General features: G+C 43.3%; 1 protein-coding gene across 2 annotated transcripts in view; it reads right to left on the reverse strand.

The window, feature by feature from the left end:
• SUPT3H (SPT3 homolog, SAGA and STAGA complex component) overlaps positions 1 to 12,313 on the reverse strand; it is a 474,485-nt gene that overhangs the window by 143,861 nt on the left and 318,311 nt on the right. For both annotated transcript variants that reach the window (XM_066596252.1, XM_066596261.1), the window contains one exon: positions 5,736 to 5,875. In XM_066596252.1, the coding sequence (XP_066452349.1) occupies positions 5,736 to 5,875 (140 nt within the window). The remainder of the gene's footprint in view (positions 1 to 5,735; positions 5,876 to 12,313) is intronic.

Raw genomic sequence — 12,313 nt, forward strand, 5'->3', positions numbered from 1 at the left:
TAACCACCAGCAGCCAATTGGCAGCTATGGCAGACCAAGGCATACCCTCCAGCTAAGCCTGGTCAAACCCTAGCTTCAGGTGGAGACAAGATGCACCAGTATGTCTACACTCTGCTTGTCTCCTCCAGTGAAATGGACATATTAGAAAGAGCCTAGCATGTCCCTGTACACAGGGTAGGGGGCGGGTCTTCACAAGCTAATACCTTACACTGCCATGGATCTCCCTGAGCACATCTTTTCAGTGCACTCTGCAGCCTCCGCCTGCTCTAGCAGTAATGCCACCTGTTGCATCTTCCCGAAGCTCTCTGTCCCACACAGCAATAAGATGCTGCTGCCATAGGGGGAAGGGGTTAGATTAGATTCTGAGATTTTGACTGAATGCAGAATCACGGAGGGCTTAAAAGGAAAATGAATTTGATTAATCGCCCTGGCCTAATTTAACCCCCAGCAGTTTTGAATGAGCCCAATTTGTTCTGCAGGAAAAGGACATTGCAGTTTTGGACAAACTGAGCTTGTTCTATTTCAAAAAGCTGTCACTCCGGTTCTATCAGAGATACCAACATGCTTGTGGTGTCATTTTATAGCCAAGATTCTTCTGATAGAACCAGAGATACAACCATTTGAAGTGGGGTCAGGAATACTGAATTTACAATATTTATCAATTTTTATGTACATGAAATTGGTTCCTATAAAAACTAGAACTCGTATAAGAGTTATAACTGCTGAAACACAAATGGGCAAATGGCTTTACTGGTTCTTAAAGCTACAATTAGTTATGTCATTAGGAGGTTAAAAATGCACTTATGGCAACTAATATCTGAACCAAATATAATAATATTAGATATTAAATCAAAATCTAGAATTAAAATGTTACATTTTTGGAATGTTTTTTCCAAATGTAATGTGACTTTTGGGGGACTTAACATACATTCAATAGCCCCGGCCAAGCCCACCTTTAATGATAAACACCGGCCCTGAATAGTGAAACTATTCCGTGTGGAAATTGTCACCCGGAGTGCAGCATAAAATCAACAGAAAAGTTTTCTGAGGATCAATTTCAGTGTGAATCCAAATTAGATGGGAAAATCCTGTGATCTAAGCAAATTTCAACAAGGCCTGTTCATCGGTGCTAGACTTTTGTCCTGCGCTCCATTCACCCATCTGTGGGGTCTTAATAAAGTATATAGACAGGTATAACATTTTCCCTGAATCCATTTGGAGGTTGTCTAAAAGAGAGGCGTCTTTAGCGTTCGGAACCCATACAAAAAGGTTTGTCTTGATGTAGCGGATGGGCCCACCTGTTCTGATCAAAATGTCAATGAAGAATCTTGCATTGTTATGTGGTTACTATAAACAACAGTTGTGTCATTTTATTCACATACTAAATGTGTATGAATGCCGAAGGGTATGTTTCTGTTACTATATTTGTTGCAATCATGGTTTATGTGCACCTTCACGTGTAATTTATTTGTTGGGAGTGCTGACTTTGTTTTTTTGTTATCGATGCTAGACTTGCTGGAGCCACTGCCAACTTGGCTTTTCTCTTGCAACAGTCTGGAAAGTATACCGAGAACGGTATGCTTGAGGAAAACATCCAACGAAAGAGGATCCAGTGGATGTAAACAACCCATTGACTAAAGGAGTCGGAGGAGTATGCCAAGAATTGTTATGGTGAAGAAGCGCTGTTCAGTCAAGACAATTGCAGCCAAATACAATGCTGATACTCCAACTAGGTAAAATCAAAAAAAAAATAGTTTGGTACCATATTAGCCAGTAGAGCATGGTGTGATTGTTCTCAGTGAGAGAAACCAAGTAATCTTGTAGATATGATACCTTTTAATGGCTAACAAAAAATACATGATGTTACAGCAAGCATTTGGATCTTCTATCGACCCTTCATCAGGCTTAATGATGAAGCCTGATGAAGGGTCCATAGAAGATCCGAAAGCTCACTATAACATCATGTATTTTTGTTAGCCATTAAAAGGCATGAAATCTACAGGATTACTTGGTTTCTCTCACTGAGAACAATCACATGATACTCCAACTAACACATAAAAACACGGTTCACCCTTTCTTAGCACGGATGGGCTATGACAGCAGTCGGTCACTTCCAGCGCTATTATTGTCTAACAGGAAATGAAACGCGAGATTCCAGTGGGTAAAATAGTACAAAAAATGGATCATCGAGCAGTGGAATGCATCACATGGTCAGATGAATCCAGACTTCTGTTTGAGCATGCTGATGGCAGTGTCAGAATTTGGCGCAAGCAGCATGAACGGAACAGGTCATTAAATTCCATCTAAACTGCATGAAACTCTCCTATCCGCATTGGTCAATAATCCAACAGAACAATTTCAACAGCTAGTGGATTCTATGCTATGATGAGTTACTGATGTTCTAAAGGCCCTAGGAGGTCCAAAGCTATACGATCTGGCTTTAGGGACATCCAGTTGTGAAATCACTGCAACATCAGAAATATAAAACCAACACATTTGAGGGGAGTGTGACCAACATGGCACTATGTAAAGTAGGGGTTAGAATAAACGGACAGCTTTTAGTGATCATGTTATATTAGGTACTAATGATGTTAATTAGATGCTAATGTCCATTAGCAGCTAATTAACATCATTTGCATGTTAATCAGCTGCCAGGAGACATATTTACAGAACAGCAGGTGGTCTGTTCTTTGAATACATGTCCATTGCTAAGGGGCTTCTGGCTAGTAACTATGTTATCAGTGCTCCCGTGGAGAACTCAGCATGCACAAAGGCTTTTATGCCGATCTGAACTCAGCAATGCACGAAAAATGCATGGTAAGTGTAGGGTGGGCACACATTTGCACACAAAGATGATCGCTCAAAAGCCTTCGTTTGGACTAATTTTTGAGCAATAATTGTTGTAAATCGTGTGGAAATCAGCCTTTAATTGTATCCCTACTATTCTATACAGTATAGCATGAAACTACAAGGAAGCACAGAAACAAGGCAATGGTATTTGATCACGGCGATTATGCCTTGTACACATGGTTGGAGTACAATGCTTTGTAAGCGAGACCACACCACAACAAAAACACATCCCGTTGAAGTCGTTCTGACGTCAGAAGTATGTGTTTATCATCTGTTTTGAACGTCTTGTTACGGTTTCTGGCCCGGGGCAAAGTGGAACGTGAAGCATCTGAAATTGTCCAAAACCCAGATTACCACACTCTTTCAAGGTAATTGATACGTAAAAGAAAAAGTTCCGGTTAATGATTTAAACATATTCCTGGGTTGTAAAACCTTTTATGGGCGTTCTTTAGTTCTGAAAATAGATTGGGGTCAAGAAAGAATCTAGAGGAATATTGGGAAATATTGCAGAAGCTGCAACACATGAGGCAGCAGTAACAGTGTATGGAATGTGTGCCTCCAGATTCATGCTTGAAGACACTTTACAGTATTTCCATGCCCTTAGTCATGTGAGACCCTAGCTATAATGAATATCATGATATAACAAATTTGAGGGTTTGCCTTGGCTTGTCCTATTGACGACTCGTCGGTTCAAAATTTATATACACATAAAAACTGGATTTCAAAAGTTAAGAATCCAGATAAATGCATAGTATTACTGATCCTATATAACTTAATCTGAGTTACAGATTTCATTATCCTCCAGAGCTGCACTCACTATTCTGCTGGTGGAGTCACTGTGTATATATTTATTTATACTACTTCTATAAATAAGTAGTGTAAAACCAGCCAAGCCTGTAGCGCAGTATACCATCCTGAAAGCTCTCAGAGCAGCTCTCATTATGACAGCACAAGAGAATGGCGCCTGAGTGATACAAGGGGGTTTCCAGGAGGGCGGGCTACTTTCTGATGTCATTCCCTGCTTGCGATCTCTCTTCTTCGCATACGATATGCTGTCCATATGTGAACGTCCCCCAAACCACACGTATAGGCAATCATTCGCAAGTCATTTCTGTGATCATTCGCAGGCCTTCCGCTGTGGATATCTGCACGCGGAATACGACCCGCTCGTGTGAGCCCAGCTTTAGGCCCCCTGCACACGGGTGAAAATTCTGCGGCGGGATTTCCCACTGAAGTTCCGCCCCTGGACGCCTTCATAGGAATGCATTGCCAAACGCAATCCTATGCAGACGACCGCGATTTGTCCGCGTGAAAATACACATGGAAAACAAATCGCGGCATGTCCTATTTCTGTTCGGGTCTCGCAGACACCTGCACAGAAAACTCTCTTCCGGTGACCCGGCTCTGCACATCAAAGAGCCGGAGCCACGGGAGAGGTGAGCGCCGCACTGGTCCCTGCAGGGGCTCGGGTCGGGTCCCGCTCCAAGAATTCTGGCAGTGGGATTCGACCCGGCTGTCTGCAGGTGGCCTTAATCTGTGTCAGAAATTCAAGAATGAGCCTTAGATGTTCATATGGGCTGCCCTTGGATTTAACCCAAGTAAATTCGGCAAATCCACGTGCGGCTGCCCAACAGGTCTTCATTAAGTATTATAGGCAGGGGCGAGATCCGGAAGGTTCTCTCGAAGTAAAAACAAAGATCTTGGCAAGGTTTCACCTGAATTCAGTAGTATCGGCATAGTTAAGGGGAGGTAACGATCAGCTGCTCCTGATGGGTCTCTTACAGTATGTGTAAGAGACACATCAACTCCTAAGCCTTGCTGTTTGTCTATTGGTAAAGCGCTCCTGGCAGCGTCTTATCGGGGGTGTTTGTAAACAACTGGCCTACCGGCAGAGACCGCGTATGGCTGCGAGTGTACCGCGCATGCCTGCGTATCACACATACATGGATACGTGCAGTGGGACTCTTTTTTTCTTTCAATTACCCGCTCTGTTTCATAGTGAGATTGCGTAATAAAATACCGCCCATACACAATGTATTACGCATGGACAGAGCTGCATATGCTGCCTATACAAATGTGTAGGGCTCACGTTGCCCTACAGTTTTTTTGTCAGAAAACTGTCGTATTTTGAATAGTAAGTAAGCCGTAATGTGCTCTGTTCAGGAGGCAGAGTGCTTTAGAGGGCACATCTTGTGGCATTATTACTATCAGGGGGCACAGTATGTGACAGTTTTGCTTTCAGAGGGCACAGTGTGTGACTACAGGGTTATGTAAGTTGCCCTCGCAGTATATACAAGTTGCCTAGTATTACCTTGGTTAGTTATGTTTTTCTATCTTGAACTTTCTGGAATCCATCTATTCCGATGGGTCATGTGAGTTCAATTCTGACCTGCTCAGATTTTGGGGGGTTTATGTATTCTCAGTCAGCAGGATATCTGTATGATGAAATTACATGGACTGTACCACACAGGCTCTTTACAGTGGGGACATAAACTTGTATCACAGTTCCTGTCACATAGTTATAATAAAGGAGATGACAGTTCATCCTCGTGACTATACTTCTGGTCTGTAGCTTATTTAGGTGAATATGGATGGTAATGATAATTACAGTGTCCTCCCAACAGGCAGAGATGGTACTGGCTCTAGCAGCTCATGTGATATTGTGCTGATACATCCTGGGATTGCCAACACAACATAACGGAAGAAAAAACTGGGAGAAATCTCAGCATAGAGATGGTGTCTAATAAGTATCAGACAAAAGGCAGCACTGCATGGAAGTGACTGCAATATACATAAGAGGCAATCAGATGAGGGGTGCAGTGATGGAAAAATGTGTTTTTTCTAGAGTGGCCATATGAATTAGATTAAAAGAAAAAAAAAATTACCTCCATCCGTTCTTGCTTAACTTCATCAATCTCATCGTCTTCCATCAAGGCAAGGAGCTCTCCAGTCTGATCAATGGAGTTCAGAAAATCCTGGGCCAACTTTTGTCGCTTGTTTGCATTGCTGTTAGCAGCCAGCTTCTCTGCACAAGGAAAGAGGGACAAACCATTAGAAGCCATTCTTTGTACTGATCTTAAGATAATATTAGAACTTATGGCTGTAAGAAAGAGGGAGGATAGATGTAGACATTGATAGGAGATCAGGCCTTATGTGTCTCAATCATGATCCAGCACTGCAGAGAGGAAGAATATCCTGTGTATGGCCCTCTGCTTTCACCTACATACTGTATACATGGTTGTTCTTATGGGAATGACCAACTATGCCATGAAAATCTAACTGATCCCCATTGCAATCCTATAATAGAGCATTCAGGTAAAACAGATGCACTGAGCCATCAAGAGGACACACAGACGGTTTCCATCAGTGCCATAGACACTGAATAGAGTGGCATGGCTGGAAGGAACAGAGAAGAGGTGGCTAGTTCTGGCAATCGATGGGAGTCCCAGCAGTCCAACTACCACTGATCTAATATCTATCACCTATCCAGAGGAACGGTGCTGGACGCTTCTTGTTGGAAGCCAAAACAGGAGAGCATTTACAAACTTAGCTCCCTTCGGGGGTGTTCACACGCTGCCGTTTTGCTGCAGCAGATTTCACCCCTTCAATTCGAATTCAACTGAATGGGTGAAAACTGCTCAGCATCAAAGTCCATGCCAAGAGCCGCAGCACATCAGCGACGCCCCAGCATACCTTTAGGGTTCGTTCAGACAGGCGTATTTGTGTGCACAAAAAGTTGCAAGAAGGGACAAAGTCATAAGGTGATGTGATTTTCGGTCGCGTAAATGCGCAGTGTATCCATGTGACCACTATTTGCATACATCTGTGTGAACTCGCACCTAGGTTTCTTCCCACAGCATTTGTTACTACGCTGTACAATTCCATCTTGGGACTCCGTCACAATTGCTGAAACTGGCAATGAGACAGAACTCCTGAATGGACACATTACCTAAAATGGACAATATTTTAGCATCCCGCTTGACTAGGGTTCCAATCTTTTCTGCTATAGCTGGAGGAGTATAGACATTAAAAAAAAAACCAAAAAACACCACTTCCACTACATTTATTCTAAAATGTATTTGAGCTCTATGTCGTCAGCCTGAGGCTCATCAACAGGGGGACGGATAAAGGTGATCCGTCATCTCCGGGAAATACTGATTTCCAGTTAAAATTTCAAGACAAGAACTGAAAGGTTCGGACTGGTGTGAAGACAGAGGAGTACATGGCGTTCCAGGACTACAGAGCTTGTTGTGTACTGATCATCTGCTGGTTAACATTACAACAAGGGTAGAGGGTCTTCAGCTGGTTTGGGATGATGAAAAGTACAACAATCTTGTGGGGCAATCTGGCATCATAAATGGCCGTTTCCTGCCAACGTGTTGCACTAGCTTCATAGAAAAGTGCTAGAATAACTTCTGTCATTCAACGTGAATGTGGGCATGAAAACAACAAACATCCGAGCCCACACATAGAAGATGACCTCACATCCTGAACCAACGCAAACTACTCGCTGCTGCTCTAATAATACTTCACCAAATGGTACATTACTTCTAGAAATAGAAAGATAGAACTTTATGCAGATATTCCGCCAATAAAACAGACAGGACTGCATCTCTCCTTGAGATAGTAAAACAATAACCACAACATGAACACATGTAACAATAACATACAATGTAACAAAGAGAGTCTCAACCCCCTCTAGTGCCTCATCGGCCCCCTGTGATGCGATCACGCGGTGCGGATAAACTAGTATAGCAACGCAGAGCCTAGGGAAGACTGTTGGGGCTACCATGAATGGATGTCTGTCAAGCCCTGCCAAAGGCACGGCTTTATAGGCATCATTGAAAGGCAGTATATATAAAATTTCTGGTCTTGAAGGGGTTAAGCTTCTGTGTCTAACAAGTAAGATTTATGGCTTACCTGTGCTCAACACTATAAACTGGAGGGTACTTAAGTTTTTGGACTTGGTTAAAAAAAAATCAGTTCTACAGTCCTCTGCTGGTCCCACGCCACCAGTCCCATCCTCACCACTGTTCTTGGCTGCAACTGTTACGTTCTGTATACACCTATGACCGCTGCAGCCCATCACTACTCGCCGCAGTCTTGAGTTATGGACCGCTGAGACCAGTGATTGGCAACAAAGACCAGTGGTGAAAACAGGAGCAACAGCGCTGGGTCAAAGGGGTGAGTATCGCTTAGTTGCTTGGTTTTTTAACCATTTCCTGCCTTAGTAATTTTTTTTTCCAACTTAGAGTAAAATCAGTTTCAAGAAAATAAAAGGTACAACCAGCCCCCCGACCACAAGAAATGAGTCAACATGGTTAAACACTGTAGTCCAAGCAAACCTTTGTGTAGCCTGTTCCTGCAGTCATCCTCTCTATCTCTAAACCCCTACATCTTACTAAGCTGCGGAATATATTGTAGCAAGAAGGGACAGATGGAAGGGAGTCTGACTACAGGACCAGGGTACATGCAGTCTGTTACCATAACGATACATACATCTGTACCCCTGTATAGAGCTGTTGTCATAAACAGATCAGAACTTTGAAATATTTACCATATGCTTCATTTTGCAATATTGAAGGAATAATAAAATAAAAATAGTTGCAAATTATACGTAACCTTAAAGGCAGGGCTGTAACTACAGGGATGCAAGGGATATGGTTGCACCCGGGCCCAGCAGCCTTAAGGGGTTTGTAAGGCCACTTTTTTCTATATAGTGAGCACAGTACTATGATTAAAGCATTATATTTGGGGACCCAGTTACCGATTTTGCATGGGGGCCAAGAAGCTTCAAGTTACGCCTCTGCTTAAAGGGAGCCGTCACTAGGTTTAGGCTGCCCGAACCATGAGTGGAATGTAGCCCCAGAAAGACGCCCACATTATAGGGATGTATGTTTTATTCGGAAAAACTGTGAAGTTTCAGAGAAAAACATGAAGAACGCGAAGAACTCAGGAGGACAGGATCCGACGGCTTCTTCCGGCCTGAATTGGCTAGCTTGATAGGTCTCTTTCCATACCCAAACAGGAAGAGACCAGTCAATATATCCATCCTGGGTTGGAGAAGCTGGTAGGGTCCCAAACTCCATGACTTCTCCCCGTTCCTGGTGGATCTACAGTGTTTGTTCTTTCTGAAACCGCAGCATTTCAGAATAAAACACATCCCTGTAATGAGGTTGCCGTCCTTACTTCATGCTGCCTGAGCCTAGTGGTAGGTTCTCTTTAACTCTCTTTTGTTTTTGTTTTACTATAAAAAAAAAAACCTTCAATACATTTTATTGTTTTTATATTCCATTTTTTATTTTATAGTGTAGACTATGGCAAGAATCAAAATGTGTCAGGGAAATGTTACGGACCACAAGGTAGAATTTTAAACAGAAATATAAAAAAAAAACCTTGAAAAATAAAATGAGAACATTCCTTTCAAGATAGTCAAAACTGTGCGAATAACATATATTTAAAAACCTTCTAAGTTATGTTAATTACTGCATAATGTCTTCCAAAAATACGATTCTCTTTCCTGAAAGTTATTATTTCAGGTGTTTTAAATCTCCATGCAGAGCAGAAGATGGAAAAGTAAAAATGGCTAGCCCAGAAAAGCTACTGATGTTTCCCATCAGAATTGCCGTACAACAGTAGGTCCAGTAAAGGTGAAGGTGTTATTACAAGGCACGTATCCAGCACGTGACATTCCACATGTAAATCATGTACTGGAACAGGCAAAACATCACAGACTACATAGAGATGCCTGGATACCATAGAAGAGGCTCAGATGTGCATGCTCTTACACAGCAGAAGGACTTACTGTATTGGCCCCAACACTAGGCTAAAGTGAATATAATAGCTGAAAATGACTATTATTTATATCAGGTTTTCATTGTACGTTTCTTGAGCATTCTCTTTATTTAATTTCATGTGACCAGTTACATAACGATATCCTGGAATATTCCAGTTCCCAAACACTGACCACTAGAGCACATAATAAACTCATATTTCCTATTTTCAGCAGAATACTTGTCAGCTTTGCTGCTTAGACTGGGGTAAAGTCAGCAGAGTCATTTCTTTATCATTAACAACCAAAGATCTATTTTGCTGCCAAGGCCTGTATAAGGCAGACAATCCTTGCTCTCTGGAGGGGAGAGCTGCACTTCATTTTCTATGTCTTTACTGCTTTAGCCAGGAGTACATTGCATCTTCTGGAAGCTACACTATGATCATGCTGTACCTCTGCCAAAGGCCAAGATCAGACTTACAGAGGTATCACCATCTAGGAATTTATTATGGCACACTGGGCAGATTTACCACTGAAAATGTGCTGGTTTCCTGGTGCAAAATGTGCCACATAACCGTCTCACATGCTTTGCATCAGATTTATGATGTGTCTTAGACAATCTTTTCCAACACATCCAGAAAACAGCATGTCTTCATGGGAAGCGGGCGTGGTTTTGTGGGAAAGGAAGGACACTTTGGCTGTGATTGGTTCAGTCACAGATTGTATCGGTCTTTTTATTTTTCCCTGCAGCTGGGGGTTAGATTTGGCTATGACAGTAGGATTTCCTACTGTCAAAGTTGCATCGCACCGCACGGAAATCGCGTTTTCGTGCGAGGCAACAGAGAGGAAGGCTGGGCTACAAAACTGCATATCGCCGGACCCACGAAGTTTTTGTGTCGGGTTGTTGCATGCTACAAAAAATCTCATGTGTGAAGGAACCCATAGGAAAGCATGGGCTTCTCATACATGCGATTTGTAGCAATGCGACATAATTGCATGACTTTGTCGCCCGTGTGAAGGAGGCCTAAGAGTGTATTTTAGGCCTCCTTCCCACGGACTGATTTCCGCCGCGTGATACGCGGTGAAAATCCACCGCATTGCCCGCAGCTGTTAGGTTCTATTGAACCTAATAGCTCAATGCTCACTGTGCGGAATTCCATCGTGGAATTCCGCACCATGAAATCTCCCGTCCTCACCCGCGGCATGCTTTATTTGCTGCGGGTGTACGCGCGGACGGCTTCCATTGCAGTCAATGGAAGCTGTCCGCTCACGCTATCTTCCGCTGTGCTACAGCGTAAGATAGCGTGAAATCGCCTCTCCGCCCACCGCCGCCGCGTCATATGACGCTGTGGGCGTGTCTTGTGACGTGGCCGGTGTGTCACATGACGCTGCAGCGCGTCATGCCGAAGCGTCATGCGGGACCCAGGACGCCGGATCCGCTTGGAAAGTATGGGGTCTCTAGGGGGCGCCGTGACGAGCTTCGCCACAGAATATTCCGCGGCGGAGCCAGTCACGGCCGTGTGCAGCCGGCCTTAGGCTTCTAATGTTTTGCTGCACTGACTTCCTGTCTGAGGATCAGTTATTATGGTTATGTGCATTTGGCCTTAATATGTTCAGTAAAACCATCAACACAAAGGGGGTTGCCTGAGGTTAATTAAGAGAGTTTGCCTTTGTTTTTCCTTAAGAGAAACCGCACCACTCTTGTCCAGGCACTGTGCCTGGTATCACAGCATTCAAAGGGATTTTGTGGACCACTGCAGGCAGTCACTGCACCACTGAGGTCTGTGATTGGCTACAGCTGTCAGTATGTATATGGAACATCACTGACTGCAGCTTATAAAAAAAAGGTGGCCGGGAGAAGATGTGGGTCGGGAGCGACAGGGATTTAAAACCTGTTAGTATAGGTTCTTTATCCCTTAAAGGGTTCACAGAGAGAGGGCGCTCCCTCTGTGACATCATTTGCCCTCTGTCATGGTGTCCAGCTCTGTCATGGATAATGTTCTCTATTATTAGCGATAATACATTGCAATACACAAGTATTTCAATGCATTATTATGGCATCACAGGTACATAAAAAAAATGTAAATAATAATTAAAAACTAGAGATGAGCGAGTATACTCGCTAAGGCACATTACTCGAGCGAGTAGTGCCTTAGCTGAGTATCTCCCCGCTCGTCTCTAAAGATTCAGGGGCCGGCGGGGGAGAGCGGGGAGGAACGGAGGGAAGATCTCCCTCTCCCTCTCTCCCGCCCGCTCCCCGCCGCAACTCACCTGTCAGCTGCGCCGGCCCCCGAATCTTTAGAGACGAGCGGGGAGCTACTCGGCTAAGGCACTACTCGCTCGAGTAATGTGCCTTAACGAGTATACTCGCTCATCTCTATTAAAAACCTTTTTTTGTGAAATTTTCTCTTTGTGTTAAAAAGCAAAACAAAACATGGTTGGTATCATCACATTTGTAACCTCCTGTACAATAAATTGAACACACTTTTTAGCTCAAAGCACAAACGCTGTAAAAGGAGGGGGAAAAAAAATTAAAAAACAGAACCAAAATCCAATAAAAGTGATTTAAAAAGCTATATGTACCCCAAAATGGTACCAATAAAAATGACAGCTCGCTACACAAAACACAAGCCTTCATAGTGCTCATTCAATGAAAAAATAAAAAAAATTATGGAAATTTAAATGCAGCGA

The sequence above is a fragment of the Eleutherodactylus coqui genome, chromosome 1 (assembly GCF_035609145.1).
Source record: "Eleutherodactylus coqui strain aEleCoq1 chromosome 1, aEleCoq1.hap1, whole genome shotgun sequence".
Lineage (NCBI taxonomy): Eukaryota > Metazoa > Chordata > Amphibia > Anura > Eleutherodactylidae > Eleutherodactylus > Eleutherodactylus coqui.